This window comes from Manis pentadactyla, chromosome 8 (assembly GCF_030020395.1).
Source record: "Manis pentadactyla isolate mManPen7 chromosome 8, mManPen7.hap1, whole genome shotgun sequence".
Classification (NCBI taxonomy): domain Eukaryota; kingdom Metazoa; phylum Chordata; class Mammalia; order Pholidota; family Manidae; genus Manis; species Manis pentadactyla.
The window spans coordinates 76,865,424-76,889,814 of NC_080026.1; the positions used below are offsets into that span (position 1 = coordinate 76,865,424).

At 34.8% G+C, this 24,391-nt stretch overlaps 1 protein-coding gene across 3 annotated transcripts in view; it reads right to left on the reverse strand.

The window, feature by feature from the left end:
• The window catches only part of PCDH15 (protocadherin related 15), a 761,207-nt gene that overhangs the window by 346,724 nt on the left and 390,092 nt on the right, over positions 1 to 24,391 (reverse strand). For all 3 annotated transcript variants that reach the window (XM_057505880.1, XM_057505879.1, XM_036928766.2), the window contains 2 exons: positions 18,392 to 18,504; positions 4,792 to 4,998 (listed from right to left, as the gene is read on the reverse strand). In XM_057505880.1, the coding sequence (XP_057361863.1) occupies positions 4,792 to 4,998; positions 18,392 to 18,504 (320 nt within the window). The remainder of the gene's footprint in view (positions 1 to 4,791; positions 4,999 to 18,391; positions 18,505 to 24,391) is intronic.

Genomic DNA, 24,391 nt, shown 5'->3' on the forward strand with positions numbered 1-24,391 from the left:
TTTAAATTTCAAAGATACCTTTAGTTTGAAACAATCAACACTTTTTATTACAGGGGTGTGAATTGACATGGAAGTATAAGTGAATCACTGCTTTTCTACAAGCCATGGGTAACTTTTGTGATTATTATTCCATTTCTTTTATAACCAATTCAATAATAAACTTTTAGTGGTTCTGCCATGGAAACCGCAGTGATCTGAGACATGCCTCTTCAAACCCTTGCATATTACCTACTCCATCCATATTCTGAACTATTTTAAAGCTATGAGGTAAGAGTATTTGAAAAACATATAAATTTGATAATATAAATATATTTGTTTATGCATGTGTCAATATCCATATATCTATAGAAAGGGAACATTAGTACAAATACTTTTGACTATTTTTTTTCAGTTTCACCGTGACCTTTAAGATTCCTTCTGACTCACTATCTACCCTGCTAGTAACACTACAACTCACCAATCCCTGGTACTATTCCTAAAAACCTTGTCTTATATCCCACTGAATTTAAGGAACAAATACAACCTAATTTTTGAACAAATACATCCAAGTCTCTCCTTTTCTTGGCATTTGCCATGTGGCATAGTTGTTCTTGAGGCAATTCAAAAGAACCACCTCCTGTTGTGACAACTGCTCTTTTCATGCCTGATACTTAATTTTCATTTATTCTTAAATCCTTTATTCCTATGCTGATTAATTTCACTAATGCTGACACTCGAAAACAGTAAGAATTTACTATGTAGTAAAATTCTTGCCTGTGAACTAAAGGAGCCTTGATGTTTTCTGGTGTTAATGTGGACCTTTAAATAACTGAGCAATAAACAGGTTTTACTTTTAAAAATAAAGAATACTTGGCCAGGAGATGATTCAGAAGGACATAAATCTGTCTTCAAACATATTAATGACTATTCCACAGATTCACTTTGTGTGATGACAAATGGAAGATATAAAGAATAATGAATCAGTTACAAGAAGACTGGTTACAAATCAGTATGATGAAGAGCTTTCCAGGAATTAGCTGTCCAGCCCCAGGATGGACCGTATTGTGAAAGAGTTAATTCAATATTGTTGGAATTTTTTATGGGTATGTTAGATATCCTCATTCCGCCTGAGTTTTTTAGTTCATTAAGCGATGATTACAACACACCGAGTTCTGAACTGTGTTAAATCTTCAGCATACAGAAGTTATTAAGATCTAGGACCTATCCTCAATTTAAATTCAGTGAGGGAGAAAGACACATACGACAATGACACAAGCATTACATTAGAGAAAGGCAGCAAGGAGAGTCACACAACTCAACTGAGAATGCAGTGTCTGGAAAAGATTCTTGAATGAGGGGAGGCCTGAGCTGAATTCTCAACACTGAGCATAAATTGTTTAAGCCAGCTTGTGTAATGGAAATGAAAGATTTCAAAACAAAGGTAATTAGATAAGAAGAAGCCAGGCATAGCCAGGAAACAATGCCATTGCTCAGTGTAATAGGTGAAGCAAGAAGTTTCAGGAAATGGCCAGGATCAATGTTCAGGCTAAAGTAACAGGAAACCATGTACATGAGGGTGAATTTTCTTCTTTAGGGAAATTGAAGTCATGAAAGTATATTAGGCATAAGTGTCATATAGTCAGATTTGAGCTTTTGAACAAATCACTCTAGTGGATGAGTGAAAGATGGATTTGAGCAAGAAAAAAATGGAGGCAAGGATCTCAGGAAGCAATTCTATGAAGAGACAAATAGCGTGGATGCTGCAAAGATGGAGAGAAGAAAAGAGAACCAAGAAATATTCAGAGGACAAAACTGGAGGAATCTGAAAATGTCTTAGTTGTGAGTAAACAAAAATCAAGGATGACTTCCGGGTTTCAAACCTGAGTGGTTTAATGAAGTGTTATATCAGTTCCTGAGGAATGTGTTTTAAGAGAACATTTTGCTTAGTTTACGCAGTTGGATTAAACTATGTTTAATATTTTATGGAGTTATTTAAATTATAGATATGTAGAAGCTATATGTGATATAAAAACTTTGCCCCTAGGGTATTAGGTATAGTTATTTGCTTTCTAGGCACTCACTGTAGATACATTTAGAAAGAGGATAAGCCTTAATAATAAATAAAAATGGCCAGATACACATAGTTTAATTACTTGACATTTTTATAAATTCTATTAATCATGTCATGCTCAATATATATGGCATCATCTGAGGGAAATTTCCTCTCCATGACCATCCCCACCAGTCCCAGGCCAAGGTAGCAATGGTTGCAACCACAAGCCTTTTCGGATCACAGGTGATTAAATAAACTGGGGCAACTGTGAATGTGAGGTTCACAGTATTATGTAGCTTTCACACACTAGTACAACCAAGACTCAAACCCAGTGCTGTCTAACTCCAAAGCACAAACTCCTAAGATCCAAAGTATGCTTCACCACCCTTTCAAACAGAGCATCTGAAAGGCTAGTTGGAAGTGTAAGTCTCTAAGAATAGGAATCTAAGTAGCATTTCCCCAAAGTTTTAGACCCCGGAGTTCTCCCCACCCCACCTCAGCAGTACCTTGTAAGTCTCACTGCCTTATAAAGTCCCTTAGAACATAATTTTAACATTTTTAATTTAAAGTGAAAGGCAATCCAGAAAAGTAAGAATGTACATAAGCAAATGTAGGGCTTTGTATGTGACTATTAAATAATACAAATAAACCAAGCAAGTAAAAATACATAAATTTTGCTACTATGGCAAAATTACACTGCATTTTTTCTTCAGGATTTAGTTTTTGCTCATCACTATGATTATGATGTGACTTAAACTATTCAAAATTTTCAAACTGACTAGTCACTGCTTAAAGCATAATTATGCATTCACATTTTTAAAAAATGAAATAAAATTCCCACCAACATTTGTGGGATATTTCCAGAACTGCAAAATATATCGGCTGAGCCTATATAAAACTGATTAAGGTGGCTGCTGTGAAGTTCCTAGTGAGGATTCACCAAATAAAGACTTTCTGCCTGTGATTCATGTAACTGGATTTCAGGGATCTCTAAGTCCCCCGAATTAGGATGTGTAATTGTGTCTGTATACGCACTGTTTCTAGGAAGACAGTCTATAATATTTATCAGCTGTTATCATAGTCAGACTATAGTCAGACTATATAAAAAGACAGTGGTTATCTAGCCTGGTGCTTAAATTAAAGGACGTTGCTTCCCATAGACCTTGGTTCAAGGTCCGCTCCACCATTTACTAACTCTGTGATCATAGCAAGTCATTTATGATAGCTTCAATTTCCCCTTCTACAATATGGAAAATTGCATCTGTTATGTTTGCTGTGAGATTTAAGGGTATTAATGGAAGATAAAACATCTATATATTGTCTGGCAGGTACTAAGAACTTAATGACCGCTACCATTAAAACGTGATGAAATGAAATGAGAGATTAAGGACAAAAAAGGTGGGAAGAGAACAAAGGAAAGCAGAGGGAGATAGAGTAAAATAAAACATCTGGTGAGAAGTGGAGTGCACACAAAAGCTGTCTGTTAAGGGTTACAAAATTTTTCCGGAAAGAGATAAAGAGAGTCTGAAAGTGTCCTCTTAATTTACTGAACTGATGGCAAAGCTCCATGCAATGATATTTTGGGGATGTTCAAGAACTGCGATGTACAATTAGCAACAAGTGACTAAATTAATTAAATCAATCTAAAAGAAAATGTTAAGCTTATGCTTTCAGTCTAGTGACATCTCGAGTGCACCGTGGCCATCTGCAGCCAGTAGCTGCTGTGCCGGACAGCAGAGCGCAGAGCGCTCCCATCCACAGAGCGTAATGCTGAATCAGGACTTCTTAAGTCACAGGGATCAGTCACGTAGTATGTTAAATAAGAGATGTGGGAAAATACTATGGCAGGTCACGGAACCAAAAGAAGATCTTCAGGGATTCATGTAGCTCTGGAGACCTCAAACCTAAAAATCAGGAACACAGCCGGACTCTCCTCTGTGTTTGTCTGTCAGGCTTCATTTCTCCCACTGATGGTGGACTTTCTCCATGGTATCAGCCATCTTGGCTAAAATAGCTTCAGGTTCATTTCTGCTTCTTTCATACTTGATGCCAGAGTCTTCCAGCTCCATTGTTGTTTTTTTTTTTTTTCCTTTTCAGTTCTTGGGAGGACTCTGACCTGGGATAGGTTTTCCGTCGACTCTTTTTATAGCAATCACGCTAACTAAAGAGGTTTTAAAATTCTCTGATCTTCCGAGCTTGGACCATTTCCCACTCACGTAGCTAGTGTCAGTACACAGAAAAAGGACAGTGATGTGTGGAGTGGAGGAAGTGTGGGCATCAGCATGGCCCCTGGAAGAAGTGTGAGTGTGCCAGCTGCCCCTAACTGTTTTCTTTAATAACATACCATCAGAAAAGTCCCCCAAATCACACTCCAGGGCTGTCTTTATGACTTTTTATATTCATCAGGTAATGCCATCTTTTTTCCCTACCAGCAATTATATAAACAGTTTCAATCCTGATTAAAAAAGACTGCCCTGTTGGTTTAGCAAACTATAAATAAACCATTCAATGTCTTCCTTATACTGAATATCTGTAAAATGAGAAAGAACAGTTGCTGAATTCAAACATGGTTTTACAATAATACCTTTGATATGGAATTAAATTACAACACTAAACTCTTATTTATACTGACATTGTTCTCTATTCGATAGGTCATGCAACCATACCTTTGCAGTATTTCCTATTGCAAACAGGAATGTTCAGACATAAATACAACAGATGTCTTAACAAAACAAGAGCAGAATTTATATTTAACTTACATCTTCTATATCCTTGTCCAGAGCTACAATTCTTAGAGGAGTGGTCAAATTTAGACTGTCAGAAATAGTTGCTCCCACTGGAGCAGATTCCAGTATATAGCCTTGATAACTGGGCATTGTGAAATAAGGGCTCTGATTGTTTTCATCCAATATTTCAATATGTAGACTCGCAAATGCTGGAAGAGGATGACCATTGTCCTGTTCAGCCTAGAAAAGCATAAAGAAAGTTAAAAAATTCTATGTTATAGGATCCTTTCGGAGTGCTATTTTTCATGCTACATTTGGGAATTCTCTTTTAAACTGATATCATTACAGAAAGAAGAAATGCTTTAAAGTTAAAATACCCTTAAACAACACAAATGAAGAAATGGAAGCCAGAGAGGGTTCATCAATTTTTTGGTCTCCTGTCTTGAAACCCTGTGTAAATTTAATAATAATAATAATAATCACAGTGATGAATTATTGAATCTGTTATTGCATGTTGTTATATAAGATCACTGTGGTTCAGTACAGTTAGAAAATTAAATTGAGAAGTGAAGACATTTGAGTGAACTGCTGATAAACTTTTTAAATAAAACAGAAAAAATAACTCAAAGCATTATGCCTATTTTTGTCTCTTTCACATCTACTCATTCTACACTAATGATTAAATCTCCAAATAATTCAGAATTATATATGAAATTAATATGTTAAGAATACATTTATTTCCCTTGGAACATCTATCTCAAAAGCATCATATAAAGGACAGAGATAACTTCAATGAAATATTTTTAGTAGCTATGGAATTTCAAATATTATTTACCCAGAAATATTTTACTCAAGTAAAAAAAAAATTAACATTCACCTATTAGATATATGATTATTTTCTTGCTTTTTTTCTCCTTCTGCTTTAAAAATGATAACAATTTATATTTCCAGTCAATTTTTTTAGGAGATCACCACATGGTCATGTTATGAATGGGGAAACACCATTCCTTAACTTTCTGTTTAAAAAGAAAAAAACCTTACTATATAGCAATACAAAAATTTTACTTAAGGGAAGATTTCATCACAACTGATTTTTAGAAAATCTCCTTCAAACTCTAGGAGAAATCATTGACAGAAGCCAATAGTATACACACTTAGTGAAATGGATTCAAAGTCCCTATCATATATTTTTATGTTTTCCTCATTGTTGCAGTTGTTGCATTTTGAAATCAACTCAAAGTAAAAGTTAAATACTTTATATTAAATTCTGGAATGCTTTCTGGATGCAATAGTGACATTTGATCATGAAAATTTATAAGTAGTTCAGATAGATATCTCTGTTCAATCCAGAGGCAAGAACTTGAACCTCTAAAAGAAAATTGTGCTCTTTCTTTTAATTGTAATTTAGCATTTTCATCAATTAAGAGGGTAGAAAACAAATCAAGTGATATTTGGCAATACTGGTGAGTCAGCACTAAGAAAAATCACAATATATTTTCACTTCATATGATTAGTAATATTAAAGATATTTTGAAATATTGATGTTAATTACTAATTTGAAAGTATGGTAATTAGTAAACTAATTGTAAAATAATGTCATATAAAGCACTGATAAACTACTTATCTTTATTTTTTAATATTTTGATAACTATTTTTATATATTAGATTTCTTTTGTAATGGTGTGTACTTTATTTCATGCATTTAAATTTTCCTTTGGAAGCAAATTGCCAAAGTGATCCATGACACAAAATGTTTATGAACCTCTGTTCTGTGCTAAGGACAATACTGTGGGAATAATGGCAGCCATTTCTGGAATTACATATTCTTCTCCACACAGCACCATATGTGCTCCTGACATAATCAATATGGAGAAGCTTGTTTTGCATCCAGGAGGTGTGATTAATTTGCATTGAGCCATGGATGTTCTAGGAATTCCCTGTGAGCCATACAGTAGGCTTTTTGGACCCAACTGACCAGGGCAAGAGGTAGAGTCTATGACCAGAAAACATCGCTTTTACACTGGATGAGATAATTGGTCCATATGGGGTTCCAGCCCAATAACTCTGATCTTTAAGGGAGGAGTAGTTCATACACACAAGTTGTTCTGAACAGGATGTTTTTCTTTCCCTTTATTTTGTATCTAATAATTTCAAAGGTCACTATGTCATATACTGATAATGCTATGAAGTCACAAAATTTATAATTTGCTCCCTTCCCTCAATATAGACACACCAATACCCAATTTATGGATGGTGAGGGGAGAACAAAAAGCGTAATTTTAAAACAATGAAAGAAGCTTGTGTTTTACATTCAGCTCATATGTTGTTAATTTTTACTTCCAGTTGTGAAGCCACAAAAAACATGCATTATCTGCAGGATAAAAACGAAGTGATCTAATGAAAAGAAAAATAGAGCACAAATTAGATCTATGAAGACGATCAAATTCCCCATAGCTTTAAAGATAACATGTATAAGCTCGCTTATTAATATGACTAATATTTCTGGGTTGCCACAGTATTTTGTCCTATTTAAGGTAGCTCAGGTCTCTGTCTCTAATGTCCCCATTTTTAGCCCCCATGCTATTTTGATTCTCCAAAGGTGAAAACATATACTTTTGTGTTGATGAAGAAACAAAAAGGTTCATTTTATGTTCAAGGCCACACCGCATGAAAGAAACACACAGACTAGGGCCCAGAGTCAGGTCTCCTGATTTATGAGAAGCCACACAGGGAAATGCACCACATGTTTCTCCAATTTAGAGAATGCAAATGAATATCTAAATGCAAGAGTGATGGGAGAAACTAATGGCAGGAAAGAATATTAATAACATAGATACTCCAGACTGAAAGTATGGGGCTTAAAACAAATTAATGCTATTATACATTGCTCTTTTGTGAGCTCATGCATCAAGCCTTTCATCCAAACCTCTCATCTATACAATATAAATAGGAATTCTCAAAAATCTGACCTATTCTGTTCTTCTGTAACCACTAGTGAATGAGCACTATAACAAAGCAGGTCAAGTGAAACACATTGGCCTTTTTAAAAAGTCATTTAATCTGTAAGATAACCTTACTTATATCTACAAATTCTGTAGTTACAAGTTAAACATTCTATTTAAAACCCAGGTTTTGTTTGGAGAATTTCTGGGCATGAGTCTCATTTTCAGTAATGAGACCAAAGTAAAACTAAAGCCAAAAACGAGAGGTATAAAAATTACACTATGTAGTTAGTTTGGAGGACACTCATTGGAAGAGACACACTATTCTGTTAAAACAAGCAATATGATAGTCTCTTAGCTCCTTGCACCAGAGAACTGAGCACACAGAATAATTTTTTTCCTGCTGGCTTGGCGGCAAGCAATTTATCAAATTCCACAATCTCTAATGTGAACCATTACAAGTAGATAAAATAATGTAGGGGAAAAAAATAAAATGGGAAAGATTATCAAGACATTTAAATAAATTATAGGAAAGGAGAAATCATTTTTTCTAAGAAAGTCAGGAATTATTTATTGTGTGTGGATATTACCTACTTTTTACATCCTACATGTTCATTTTTGTTTGCACTCATTTCTCACCAGTTTTTCCTAAGCTCATTTCTGTCAGGTGTTTGCCTCCCCCACTCAAACACAGTGGTTCCCGTTGAAATCACCAGTGACTCCCATATTGCTAAAAGCAGTATTTCTTTTCAGCCCTTCACTTATTTGACCTATTTTCAGCATTTGAAGCTTTATTCACTAACTTGTCAAGGCAACATTTTCTCTTGGTTTTCTTCTGATATTACTATCCATTTATTCTCATTCTCATTTGCTGGTTTCTCTGTTTTTTGCCCCAACTTCTTAAAGTGGGAATGGCCCTGACGTCAGTCTTCACGTCATCTCTTTTTCATACACACTTCCTTGATGATCTCATCTAACCTGCTGGCTTTAAAAATGTCAGTAACATAATGACTCCCAATTTGTATCTCCAACTTGAACCTCTCCTCTGAATTCCAGAACCTCTATTAGACCGCGTACTTAACAACACTTCTTGGATAGTTAATACCCATTTAAAATGTAATCTCTTCAGAAAAGGGAAATTTAATCTCCCATCTCACAAACTTGCTCCTCAGGTTTTTCCTGTTTAATAGCAGCTCCATCACTCCAGGAGCTCAGGCCAAGACCCCTGGAGCCACTGTTAGTCCTTGCTTCTTTTCACAACTCACATCTAATTTATGAGGAAATTGTATTGACTATAACTTCAGAATATATGCAGTATCTAACTACTTCTCACCTCCTCCACTGCTACCATTCTGATCCCACCTACCATTATCTGTCACCTGGATTATTTTAACTTCTTCGTCAACTTCTAACTTTGCCAATAGCCCATTCCAATAATTGCCAGCCCGGCGTGTTTGCTAAATAATTGCCAGATCATGTCACTTCTCTCGTTAAAACCCTTCAAGGACTTCCAGTTTGTCTCAGGCCCTACAGGATCGGAACTCTTTCTGCTTTTATCACACTACTCTCCTTTTCATTCACTCTGCTCTGTACCTTTTCTGGACACCACAGCCCTTGTTATCCTTTTTGGAAAAGCCTTCAATATATAAAGGATGATATTTCTCAAGGTGTAGTATTCTAGCTAAGATTGCTTATTTACTTTCACAGGAGGCTGACTCTGAAAAACTGGCAAGTCTACCCAGCTACCCAAGATTCACTCAAATGTCTACATCCCTTTATTTCCTATTCTAAATTCAACTCTCAAGTAGACAATGAGGAGTGTTTGCTTTGCAGAATTGCACTGTAGGGCTTAATTTATACTTCCATTCTCTCTTTGTGATTAGAAATTACATTCATTTAACATGTTTCCTCATCAAATTAGATTGTTAAAATATACTTAGTTAAGCTTTCAACCAATTTATTTATTGACTAGCATTAGCAATATTATTCGTTTGTAACTTTCAAAAAGCCAGGCACTTAAACATGTTTGCCTTGGGGTCCAAACATGATTTATGTGGCCTTTAATTTGAAAGCGTAGTTTATAAAATCCAAAAATTTCCTCATACCAGGACAATACACTGTTATTGAGTTCCTTCATAAGTGGGGAGTCTGGTTGTGGAACATATACCTCCTAAATTAGCAACAGTAAAAATATAAAACAAAACAAAACTGGTGGGAAGTATCTAAAACTCAAATTCTGATTACAAGTACAATACTTTAATCCAATTATATAAAACAGACAACAGTAACCTATCCTGTTAGAATTATTTGGTGGGAGAATGATTGGGTGGGAATTCTTGGGTGTGTATGAGGGGTAGTGCTTAGGAGAGGGGAGACACATCTGAGATGTTCCTAATATCGTTTTTTATATATCTGAGCACTTCACTTGTGAGTTTCATTCACTTGTACTTCTTGATGAAAACAAATCAAAATGCACACTTTTCTGTATATAAGGAGTATTACAATAAAATGTTACTAAAAATAATGCTATAAACTTGCTCCCCAAAATGTGCACATAGGTCCCCTCCCACTCCCAGCACAGTAAACTAGTAAACTAGTTTATGGCCACAAGTTTGCACTAACTACCTTATGTACACTTAAGTACAAATAACACAGTTTAATGAAGGCTGATCCAGGAAGGGACTTGAAAAACCAACGCTATTAAGATACTTAAGCATTTCAGATGTCTGCCTCTTCAAATATATGCAATCATTAAAGGCAGACCCCAAAAGCAGACTCATCCTTCTGTACATTTTCCACCAATGTTCTCAAACACTGGTTTCCAAAGCCCTGCTTCTCGTCTGATGCTGCAGTATTGCTTCAGGTAATTGTTAAGGCAGATTCCTGGGGGCTCAATCAGGGCTTTTTGCTATTCATTTACTTGTTTCCTTTATTATTACTTTAATTGTACCCTGCCTTACCAAGTTCCCAGATGATTTTAATATATGGTTAGCTCTCACACTTTCGTGCCTTGAAAAGCATGTGTCCACCTTGATTCAGTGGGTGCAGCCTTGAAACATTTTTTAAAAACAGGCGTATCAATTAAAATTTTTAAAAAACAAGCATACTACATGTTCCCAAAATGTCTAATAAATAGCCTTTTGAGACTCAATTGGGACTGGCAGTTTGGCTTCTCTCACACAGTATTACAGGAATCTGTTACTCTAAAAATAGCCTAGATGAGCAGCTTACAGCAGAGCTGCTCCAGCCTCATATGCAAGTAATTGTCACTCTTCTTCACCTTCAAGCAAAATTTCAAATTCAATTGGATCTGAGAGCTGTAAATGCAAGTGGAGGAACCTCACTTATGTAAGGGAGTTTTTGGTAGGATTCTGTTCAGTTTACTAGAGAGCTACAAGAGCTTTGGGGCAAAGCTCCAGGAACTGAAGGTTACATTTCCTTTCTAGGTATATACATTTTCTTCTGGAATGCCTTAGGGAGAGATGGCTGGGGCAAGCCTGTATTTCCTGGGTCAAAGATCATATTACTATTGCCAACTAATTTATAATTAAAGGTAGGTGTATTTCCACTGCTTTTTTTGACCCTTCTTATAAAATGATATTGCCTTAAAACCTACAGGAATTTCCTTTATTTAGATTTTAATATTCTAAAAATCAAAGGATGTATAAAAGGTATGACAGAAAGCCTATTTATGACAGTTACTAAAAATATTTGAAAACTTATGAAACTACACAAAAATTTTTCATAAAATACAGAGAACTCTTGTGTAATTATTTGTTTGTAATGTCATAAATAGAGCAAAAGAGTACATTTTGGTTGGAAATATGTTTTCTTTTGACAAAAGTAAAAGATACTTTCACTAGGCAGAATATAGAGAACACACTTCCAAAAAGAGCTTATAATATAGCAACAAAATAATATTGACATACTTCCAACCCAGGGGATATTTTTAATAAAGTGAAGTATATTTTGTCTTCACTTGAAGTAAGAATATGCCCATCATGTTTATAATGTATTATGGTGAATCCTTGTAGTTCCTGTTTAGTTTTCAATAATAAAAAAGTATTTTTCTTTACTTAGAGTTTGACATATGAACTGACACTAGAATGACTAAAGCAATGTGAATCATTTAAAGAAGAAATACCCAGTTGTTCTAGGGAAGACTGCAGATTGAGAAACTCCTGCTGATCACTAGTATGTCAGGCTACTTGGCTTTTGTTTTAAACATGAGAATCATCTTAGCTATAAACAGCAAGGCCGGCCAAAGACAAATTTATGATAGTGATGAAGTAATAACTTTTTTCTGCAATGCTTCTAACTCAAGCTTTTCCCCCTTATTTTTCCCTGACCTTGGCTCTCCATCCAGCAAAGAACTATGCTGAGTTCTGGTCCCCAAAAGTTTTCTCTCAACCAGGTGAGAACCGCACTGAAGTGCCGTATGTGAATTGGGCAACTGTAATAGTCCATCCTGGGATATTTGGATTTCAAAAAATCATCAATAGCCGAAAAATTCAATCCCTAAGTGGGTTATTTTTTAGAGGCTGGAAGATAGTGAGAATGGGGGTTTAATGTTTCTCCAATGTACCAGGTTGTTCTTGGGGGGGCGGGGGAAAGGTGAGTAGACCTCATTGGCTTCCAAGTTACATATCTATATTCCCTTTTAGTTTTAGTTCTTTCTGAAACAACCAAGATGCTTATGAAGAAAGATTAGCTGGGAACAATCATGGAGAAGGGCTGAGGTGGTGTAGATGTGTCTGGGTGTGTAGTTGGGAGGCAAGGCAAGGACTGTTCAGAAAGTGGCCTGGTTTGAACATTAGAATATTTGGATTTGCTATTGTTCTCTTCCAATGACCTTTACAGACTAGAGGACCTTGCCAAAATCAAGGTACCGTGATGAGAATGGATAAATGGCTTTTCTTCTTCCAAGTATTTGCACGTCACCTTGTGAAGAAGGAAAGAGGCCAAGCAAAACATCACCTTTGTGTGTCTTCTGTCAGCTTGCACATTTGGACGGCTTCTGTGCTCAACTGCTGTATTCTATTGCTGTTGTGACTCACCCAGCTGGATGAATGACAGCAAGAGATGAGAGGGCACAATACATTCTTTCCTTTCATTAATTCCCATAATTGGCACACTAGTCAATTTTTCAGCCCAGTACTTAGAATTTTTAGAAATGTGAACCAGTAAAAAATAAAATGTTCTAGGATTCTTTTTGAGGAAATAAAAATAACATTTTATGCAGCAATCTACTGAAATGGCACATAAAATTAAAATAAAAGATGAACATTTAGCAAATGTATCACGTATGTCAATGGATTTCTGTAAGTGTACTATTCATTCACCCATGAAATGCGTGGAGGGCTGGCTATTTCATTACTACAAGACCTAATGCCTAAAATTTCTGTGGGATAATTATTTCCAAAATGAATAAAGGATTTCATTCTTAATGGACTCAAACTTCCTCACTTTAGAGATCTTGCTATTGGGGAAGAGGAAGAGAGCTTATCCTTTGCTGACCTGAATTAAGATTTTAGGGTATGTGTGTGTTTCATTCTTTCAACAGGAATCCATAAAACAAGGAAAGGAATATATGGCTAGAATATTTTCAGAATTATGAAGGTATGTCATCCATAGCATTTATCTTCTTTCTTGTGGCTGGATGACATCAGCTCTGATTTTTCTTTTTTCCTTCTCTTAACCCTGGTTCGCTGAAGATCCCTGTGCAGTCTTCCCAAGGGAGTGTCCATGCCTTTTTTCTCTCCTCCTTATTTCTTTCTTTATTGATTAAACTGACTATACGCACACTACAGCAAAAAGTGTAGTGACTTATGCTCCACAATCTCCTTAGGAGATCTAATGAAATTTTATAGTCCTTTCATTTTCATGGGAGATGTCCTCCTTTTCATTTTGAGAAGCGATGACAGATGCTCTGTGCCTTGCTACTCTGTCTGTCTGCCCCTGACACCTGTGATCTTTCAAAATGACAAAGTTCTCTGTTGGAAATTCATGGAGGGGTATATTGTCAAGTGGCTTGAAGGTAATATGGAACAGCATGATATATATTGTTTTGTTTTTCTTTAACAATACTCTGCTGGTGATGTGAGGAGATGGGTAGGGTGCAAGGAAAAGGGGCTAAGTTTTGAGAGATCACTTGTGTGAGATGATGAGGACTAGAGAATTGCAGTGGGTATGGAGAATTCTGGAGACATTCAAGAAATATTCCGAAGCTTGTGGGTAGGATGGGAAAAATGCTTGGATGGGAACATATGGGAGCAGGCACCTAACAGAAACTGGGAGCTCTTAGCTTGGGTGACTGACTAATTGTAATATTATTAATTAAAAGAGAAGCAAGAGTAGAAGCCTTGACATTTTTAAAGAATACATATAGAATTTGTTACATTCTTAATTTGACACAGTTGCATAATACTAGGAGTAGTTATCCAGCCAGCAATTGGAAATATGGTTGTAGAAATCAGAGGGAAAAGAAGTTTAAAAATATAATTTCCATGCTTGTGATTTCCTCAAGGCAGAGCTTTCATACTTTTCTGTCTCTTCAACATCAAGCAAAATGTCAGGCACCTAACAAGCACTCAGAGAGGATTTGGCAAATGAAAAATGCACAAATATCATATGCCTTAAAACAGTGGACATGAGTTTTCCATTGACTCCCTGTGAAGTAAAGCATAATCAATATTATTATTAAAACAGAAGCCAAACATTTTCTCGGGTTCCGGCATCAGAGATTCACGTGTACAGTCAAGGGTAGTAGTGGCTGTTCTCTTAGGCACCGATTATTTCTCAGATGCTCTTGTCCTGTGATTCCAAATTATAAAAGCAAAGTAACTTTCCAGGAGAACAGGCATATCAGCATTAATATTTAAGTTCATCAGTTTCAATTCTCTGGCTCATTTTTTGTGTCAAAATATATCTTTTCTTCAGCAGGAGTTTCATTTTGTTTTTTAAGTACAGTCATAAATAACTTTGAACTGTGCCTTAACATAGATCTGGACTTTTTTCCAGGGATTGATCTGAGTTCACTGCATCCTTATTCTGGACAGAGACATAAGATAAAATTGTATCAAACACATACATTTTCAAATGTATGTATTTAAATACAGTGTAGATCTAGGTGCCCAAATCCAGCAGACTTAAAAGATTCACTGTGCCGAGAAGAAAACCAAAACATCAATTATTTGAACACCTTCTATGCATTATACATGGATAAAAGTAGGGCTTGAGCCACAATGTAAAGAAATATATTAGAGTCTTTCCTGTAAAGGTCAAGAAAAAATGCAGAGGCACATTCAGCATAGAGTGATTAGGGCCACCAAGGTGATAGCAGGATGCTGGGGGGGCTTGCCTTTCCAGAGGGATTGCCTGAAGCATCACTGAAGCATCGGTGTGAATTAGACTTTTGACAAGAAAAGAAAGGAATGATTCAGGAAAGGGATGGCATCTATGAATTCTTGGAGGCTAGAAAGAACACAATGAATTTAGGGCACTGCAAGGGTTCAGGATTGCTTGAACAGTGAGTGTGCAGGGGTAGACAGTTTAGGATTACTATGCCCTTGATGTGCAAGGAAAGGAAGTTAAGGGTTAACCTGTTACTCAGTGTACGTGGGTCACTGAATAACAGCATGAAAATCAGAGAGCCCATGATACAATAGATGTCTGCAATATCATTGTGATCCTTGCTAATAGTTGCTAACTCAAGAGATTCAGATTTTTAAAAAAATCACAGTAATGTTTGAGCAACAGAGAAACAGTGAGTTATTAATGATTTATCCATTTAATTTTTTTGTTAGGTCCCCATGATATAAATATACCAAGTAATAATATATATATATATATATATTTTTAATGCTGCACTTATAATAATGAAGGTGAATTTTCTGGGCTTTGTGATAGACTCTCTGCGCATGAACTAATTCACTATCATCTAGGCACAAAAATGTGCTTTCTTATTTCCATCTCATTGTTTGCTTTGTAAGTATGGAGATCACATAACTTTTCATCCAAACTGGGACATTTATGACAGTCAAAGAGGTATGAATAATTATACAAGGACAACAGGTCCTTGGACAAACCAAATGTATAATTCTTATTCAAAATGTTTATTTCATTTTAGAGTCTGCTTAAATGATTACAATTATTTAAAATTTGGGCTAAAGTTTTTAAATGGAACATCCTTTCCTCTTTTAGTTGGATAGGTTTTAATTCTTTAGTATTTTTAAGTCTGTGAACTACTCCATTTTGTCTTCCCAGTTCACCTTTACATTTTATTTTTGTCAGTGTGCTGAATAAATCATTGGCTGAAATAGATAAAATGAAGATGGTCAGTCTCTATTCATGATGTTCAACTCCTGTTAATACATACATAGCTTTTTAAAAAAGACTTCTTCGCCAAAGTCTGAAGAAAATACTTCATTTTATTTTATTTTTCCTAGCTTCCAAAATAGAAATTAAGATAATGTCCAGTAAAAACTTTTATGGCCAATGAAAAATGAAGTATTATTAAAATAAGAAAAAGACAAGAAGTAGAAATACTTACTACAGAGAACTGCCAGATTGTAGCATTTCAATGAATCCCTATACAAAGCCACAATATTCAGCTATTATTCATGCAGGTGGCACATTATTATTCTTACAGATTGATACCTTTGTTATTGTTCCCTTGCCTGCACACACAATACAGTAATTTGGATCTAATAATGTCCATAAAAATTTTCACTAATAATATAAAGTGTTATTGAAACATTAAAACAAATTTTCTGTGGCCTGTTCTAACTGATTTTTTGTTTTTATAATGGATGGACTGATTCTCACTGTATTGGGGTACACCAGAACAGCTCACTTTGATAATAAAGGAAAATAATTGATTTCAGGTTTCCAATGAGGTAGCTTGAAAACAGTGCTTTGTCAAGTTTCTTATTTCCTACAGAGAGCTGCACCACAGGGCTCTGAATAGAGTGGTAGTAGACAATGTGTATGTTATTTTTGAGTTTTATATAGTCCTATGATAATAAAAATAAGATAACCAATGCAAGAAGGTAAATCTCATGTATGACCATTTTATACAAATGGTAAATGGAATCCTTTGTTGAATGACTCCCAAACCCCTACTGAGTGAAATCCAAGGAAATTGCATGCATAGAAGGCTGTCTCCCTGGTCTGGCTCTATATATCATTTCCCCATTAACTGCTTGTAGCCTGCTATATCATGCCTCCAGGTTTTTAATTTTTGCTCTTGCTTATGTTCAAACATATTTCCCATTTTTATGCATTGGCCAAATCCTTTCCATATAGCAACATTTAGTTTGGGGTGCTCTCCATAAAATCTTCCCTGAGTCCCCAGGTTGATTTAAATGTCCCTATTCTGTGTTCCATCAGCACTGTTTACATGTCTTCCTGTAAGCAGTTAATGCGTTTTTACTGGATATATTGGCTTATCAAACTCTTTCCCCTTCTAGATTACAAATACTTCAAGAAGAAAGGACCAGCAAATAAACACAGGCTTTAACATGTATAACTCATGCTAACAAAATATGCTATAATTTAAGCTAAAATTAAATGTGCGCATATTATTGTTTGCAGTTGGTTTGACAGATAGTTACACCGGACAAACATTTCTAAGCAACAGAATCTTGGCAGAGTGAAAAGAGTATGGCTTTAACCTAGATAAATCTAAATTTAAATCTCCATTCTGCTGCTTATTAGATGTAATTCTGAGCTAGTCACTTACCCTATCTGAGCTTCAGTTTCCACATTGCTACCAATGAGCATACTACTAAGGTTGTGGCTATAATTCAGTGACAAAAATGTACATAAACACCTTGTACAATGTTCCTGCTCAGCAAGCTTCCTTACCTTACTTCCTTTCCCTTTAACACGTTTACATTTTTAAAAATGCGATAGGGCTGCATTTCTGCAGCTATTTTTTGTATATGTAGATATGAAAATGTCATACAACACATGGTAGACCTCCTCTGTGGCCTGTTTACGTCTGTTCCTTTACTCAGAATGCCTTTCCCCCATTCCTGGTAAATTCCTATTCTTCCTTCATTGTGCAGCTCATATCTTACCTTCTCAATTCAGTCTATCAGAATTAACTGACAGATCATCTTGGATTCCACAGCACTCTATAAATGATTTTATTAAAATAAATTAGATATCATTAAACCAAAATTGTAATGCCAAATGGAGTCCCATAGCTTTGAAAATTTTTCCAGTCTAGGATTATCTTTCAAAATAAAGAAAATAAAGAGACACACATTAAAAGACTTTGTTGGCAAACAAGATTATTTTCTTTTTATGTCAGGAAGAATATTTTAAAAATAAAAATATAAATCCACGCACATTTTAAATACATTCATTGGTTAAGCTATTGTCATAGAAAATTAATTTCTTTAATTAAAAATTGTTAGATGTAAGAGTATGTAGAATTTGACTACAACGTTTATCACATACAAAAATGTTAAGTACTTGAATCACACCTTAATATAAAAAGTTAAGAAGAGTAACACCATATATTAAAACTGCTGCACTTCAGTTTTTAAGTGAAAAATTGTCTAATTGCTATCCAAATTAATTTTAATTTTTGAAACATGAACATGCCTACAGTAGTCTGTCTCTACAGGTTCTTTGATTAGCAGTTTATAAGCACAAGGAAATAAGAAATTAGTTTAATTTACCTTTATAACCAAATCAAATTTCTGGTGAAAGTCTCTGTTTACTGGCTCCATGAGACTCAGTTCTGCAGTCCTAGGATGCATATGGAAAAATTGTGGGTAATCCTCAGGAGTCCCTGAAAGACATTAAGATTTCAGCACATAATTGAGAACAATAAGTAATATGTGTATCTGTTATATCTATTTCCCTTCATTAACTAAGGAACAAAATCACAATTTCATTAGTTCATTAGTATATTGTTTCAAAATTATGCAGTCTAGAGAAAGCAGATACAATGTGGTATATAATTAATTAGCTTATAAGTAAGAAGATGGAAAATATTTCTTGTATGGATGATTTTCCAAATATCTTTTATTAAGAGAGCTCTTTAATTAATCTGAAACTTCATCACATGAAAAGAGATATTAAGTATAGGGAGAGCAAATTTTGAATTATAAAACTGTATTTTAATGGTGCATAAATCTTAACTATAGCTTGCATGGTCTTTCAACATATCTTCTAATAAAAATGGCTAATAATTTGTACCAAATATAAAGATGCTTATAAATGAAAATGAACATATTCTGTTCCAGTTGGGCAAATATTTTCCTTAAGAGAAGTATCCATCTAATTTCATCAATTATATTAAACAAAAACATCTTCTAATACTCTTAATGTCTATAGAGGTTATTTCTTAAATGTAGGCATTTTAGTGAGTTGAAATACATTTCTTCTTGCAGAAATTTCCTTCAATTGTTTCATCCTTCTTTTTTCCAAAGTGAAGGTAAAGTAGAAGTCAAATTATATAACTATATAGTATATGCATCTGACAAAAAACAATTTCCATAAGAATAATACAACATAGCTTCCAATTATTGAAGCCTACTTTGTGCTAAATGTATTATATAAGTAATCAACAACCCTGTAAGTCATTCCCACTTTACAGAAGAGAACTCAGGAGCTATGAAATATTAAATAACTTGTCCAAGGTCAAATAGATAATGTAAGAGCTTGCATTCAAATCCAGGTATATTTCATTATAAATGTTTTATAATATTTATTTCTGAAAGATCAATAATAAGGTCTTCTCTTTCATTCTAGTGTTAGTAATGCTTCCCTTTCTTAGTCCTGGTCAATATAGCTAAAGGTTTGTCAATTTCCTTGTTCCTTTCAAAGAACTAATATTTATAGTTTCATTAATTTTCTTTTTTGTTTTTCTCATCTCTGCTTCATTAATTTCCACTCTAGTCTTTATTATTTCTATCCTTATGCTTTCTTTGCTTTAGTTTGCTCATCCTTTTCCAGTGTCTTACTGTGAACAATTACATATTAGAGATCTTCTTTTTCAGTCTGCTTATAATTTTACTGAGGATCACTTCCCAGGGAAACATTGCCTTATTACTTTTACATTCTTTCTTTGTGTCATTTGATAATTTGATTGGGATGTGTCTAAGTGTGGATTTCTCTCAGCCTACCCTTTTTAGGAGTTCACTGAGCTTTTTTATGTTAGATTGATACCCTCAAACTTAGGAATTTTTTGTATTTATTCATATAGTCTTTCTGACTTTTTCTCTTCTTTGGGACTCCTGTTATGCATATATTGACATACAGAATGGTATCCTACAGACTTCTGAGGTTCTCTTCACTTTTCTTCATTTTCTTTTCTTTCTCCCACTCATATTTGATCCTCAAGTGACTTCTCTTGTTAATCCTTTCTTCTCCCTGCTTGAATCTTCTATTGATTCCTGCTAGTGAATTTTTAATTTCAGTTGTTGAACTTTTCAATTACAGAGTTTCTATTTGGTTCTTTTTTATACTTTCTGCCTCTTTGTTGATTTTCTCTGTTTGGAGAAATATCATTCCGATATTTCAATTTAATTTTTTACACATGATTTCCTTTAGTGCTTTGAAAATATTATAAATAGTCTATTCAAAGTCTTTGTCTAGTAAATCCAATGTCTGGGCTTCCTCAGGAACTTTATCTGTTGATTTCTTTACCCTCTATATCAGCTATTTTTTCTTGTCTCCTGCCAGTCTCATAATTTTTGTTAAAAACTGGACATTTAAAACAGTATTATGTGATAATCAGATTGCTTCCTTTCCCAGGGTTTGCTGAAGTTGTTGCTTATTTTAGGTGTGTTCTTTTGTTTTCTAACTTTTCTGAACTAGTACTCTAAGGTCTATATTTGTCATGTGTGGCCACTGAAATCAGTACTTACTTTACTGGCTAAGGATTGGACCAAAATTTTTTACACAGATGGAAGCAATAAATCTTTTAGTCCTTGTTGAGGATTACTTTGTGCACATTATATCACGTTTTTAGTCTTCAACTCTATTTTTTACAGCTTTGCCTTAGCTTTCACTTGATGCTTTTGCAGAACTCAAGGTCAGCTGTTGATGTTTAAGCCTTCTCAGGTGTTTTCTGAAAACACACACAGCACCATTCCTCTTATCCTTCTAGATTCCTAGAAATATGTCAAAGCATTTTTGAGATTTGTAGACATGATTCCCTAGCTTTCTTTTTAAGCTTTTGGTTAGCCTATTGCTTGTCCCAACTGTTATCTATTGCTTTAGGCAACAACAAAGTTAGAACACCTGACTGTAATTGTAATTGTGAATGAGACATTAAAAGAACTCTAGCTTTGTTCTGCCCCATCCAAAAGTCTGTCCAGCTGACCTGGGAATGCAGGTTGTTATTTTTAATGCTACTGCTGAACAAAAGGGCAGGCAATAGGACTCAGGCAAGTGAAAAGTGCCACAAAGCTAAAAATAATAATTATTAGCAAGATTTGTCTATTTTTCTTCAATAAATGCTCTCTGGATTTCTGTACCCTTGATTAATTCTGAAATTAATAATCTACAATTTATTTTAATTTTTTGTTTTTACCATTTTTAATTACTTTTATGGAAGGGTAAATTTTCAGAGGTCGTCACTTGACTATTTTCATTAACTGTACCTGAGATATGTATTTAAATTACTAAAACTTTTATCTATCTTATATCCACTGTGATTTTTATTGTACTGTGTATAACAGCCTTGAGAGACTTCCTTAAAGTTATAACTCAGTGTGTGAAATCATGAATACCCAAACAATAGTAATGCAGTGTATCTAAGTTTTTGTCTATTTTACGGAAAACTTTAGTTCACCAAAAAATCCTATTTGGTTCTTATCAGTTGAGATTTTATTGTGATTTTTTTCTCTGCAGTACATGCTCCAATTTAAGCCAAAATTTCATCCTTCTATTAGTTAGACATGGGAAGGAATATTGGTTGGGCAGACTACCAGAGTTCTGCCTACCACCCCCACTCCAAATTCACCACATTTTGGGATAAAAAACTTTCTACTTAAGTCAGGAGACAATTTTGAGTTTTTGACTCTGCTCATATTCTGAGTACCTTTGATTCAGATTATCCCTGCCAATCTCAGTCCCCACAGATATAATGGTAACAATTTTCTGCAAAGAAAGCCAGTGGGTCACACCATAGGAAATCATGGATCAAGGTGACAAAGGGTTGACTCAGGTTGCTGTGGGTGATCAGTAGCAGCAGCAATAATTCCACCATTACTGATAGTGATGCAAGGTCTAGTCTAGTGAAGGGATTGGCAACAGTCCTTGGATGGCCTTTTTACAGCCATCAGAATCAATATCCTCACATCTAGTAAACAGACTATCCTCAGTGTGCGAGAGCAGAAGAGTTCTCCTCGTGGTAACTGAGAAAGCTAGATCTGAGGAATATACACATTCAGAATTCTTTGGATGGACTTAAGGAAAATTAGGAATTATGGCAAAGCAAAATCAGAGCCATGGAAATCCTATTTGAGTGTGTGTGTTTCTATTCTTATCTGGTCTTGTATGACTTAGGAAACAAGTTTTATTTTTCTTCCTAATGATAACAGTTATCACCTTTTCTTGAGCACTAACTTTTTCTAGGTACTATCACATATTTACATGCATTAGATCAAATCCTCAAAACACTTCTGTAGGAAGGTCTATTTTGATCAACACTATTTTAAAGAGAAGGCACTAATTTGCCTAACATTATATGACCAGTAAGTGTTAAAAGTTGGGATTTGAACACAGGTAGTGCTATTTCAGAGGCTATGCTCACAACCCTTTAATTTCCTGCCTTCTAAAATGTAAATACTATGAAACAATATCATTTTATTTAACTTAGCTGTGAAAGCAAAGTTAATGTTAGGAGTTACATCTATTGTTTCAGAGAATCCATCTTCCTAAAATAGGATGCTAATGGAATTTAACATCATGTCATTTTTCTGTTCTAACTACTGCATTGGCTCATTTCACTCAGAGTAAAAGACAAAGTAGGACAAGTAGTATATAAGACTTTATATTCTCTGCCCCTCTATTATTTCTTTATTTCTCACATCCTCTTTCTACTTCCCCATCACTCACTCCATTCTAGTGCTATTGGCCTCTTTGATGCCTCTGAAACCCACCAAGCATGCTCTGGGTTTTATCTCTGCCTAGAAATTCTTCCCCCATATATCAACATGGCTAACTCCTTCAACTTCTGTAAGACTTCGCTCAAATATCAGCTTTTTATTAAGGCAGAGCCTGACCACCCTATTTAACACTGCAATTTACATTGTAACACCTTTTGTATTTTCAATCCCATTCACTCAGCTCTATTTTTCCCAAAGGGCTGACCACCATCTGTATTTTGCAATAAATATATTTTTATTATATTAATTGTCTACTGCCTATCTCTGCTGCCAGAAAACCAGTTCCATAAAGTAAGGAATCTGTCTTCTCCAGTGGAGTAAGTGCTCATTTATTGAAAGGAAGAATAAATGTAATTTCTGAAAGTGAAAGAAATTAAGAATATCAATGGATACCATCCTACTCTGAGTAGCATCCTTCCCTACAAATATCTTTAAATTTCATCCTTTGGATTCTGCATAGGCTCTATCACCTATCTAGGTTTTTTCCCCCCCATTTCCAACCTGGAAACCCCATTCAGTTAAAATAACTCTCCCTAAGCATTTTATCTTAGACATACTTAGCACTCTCCTCTCATGAAATGCACATGATATGTGGTTCATGCTTTGTTTATAGTGCTTAGAATTATATGTTTTAATTTATCTTTTTATATGTTTCTAGCCATAGACTCTACCATGGCATAACCTAGAACATTTCTTTCTCACCTTTGTATCTACAGCATCTGGCACAGTGATTGTGTATTAGCAAGCCTTCAACTAATGAAATGAATAATGCCTATTTCCTTTTACTTATGTCAAGGACTTCATAGGCTTAAAAAAAAAGGCTTAATCCTATCATGTTCATAAGGTTTTTTTAAATTTAATATTCTAATTTGTGTAACTGGCTTATGATAAGTGTATAGTTCTAGAAACCAAAGGCTTGAAAGAGAATTACTTAAATTTTCTTTACAGACAGCATTTTAAGCAGGCTGTAGGATAATATTTTGCAATCTAATGTTTCTAGGTTGTCGGGATGTTAAGTATGTGCACAACACACAAGCTGGAGGCTTGGGGGATAGGACAGGTTTGAGGATAATGTTCAATTTCATTGAATTTATTTTCAAGTATACTTCAACAGTGACCACTTCTGCATTAAGAGATGTAGGGTCTGTCTCTCTATAAACCATGCAAAGCAGTAATATCCACATTTTAGTAAAACCAATTTGAGAATAGTAGCAGAATTATATTCTCATAATTTTTGCTTTCAGTATAATTAGTAGTATATGCAGAAGGGTGGATTAGGACAACCGTGAAAATTTTCAAGCAAATATTACCAAAGGTATAATGTGTTCTGTGCTCTAGGGTAATCATGATTCTTTTTCTTCTCCTAGATAGCTCCAAAGCCCTTATTTTATTCAATCGTATAGTTTCAGAATTCTCTAATTGCATCGCACCAGAGATAAGATACTAGCAGAGCAAACAGTGTTTCTCAACTGATTTTTTAATGTTTTCTTAGAGAATTCTTTATGAGGTGATACAGAGGAAACTACCATTATGTAGGTTAATATCCTAGTTTTTCTA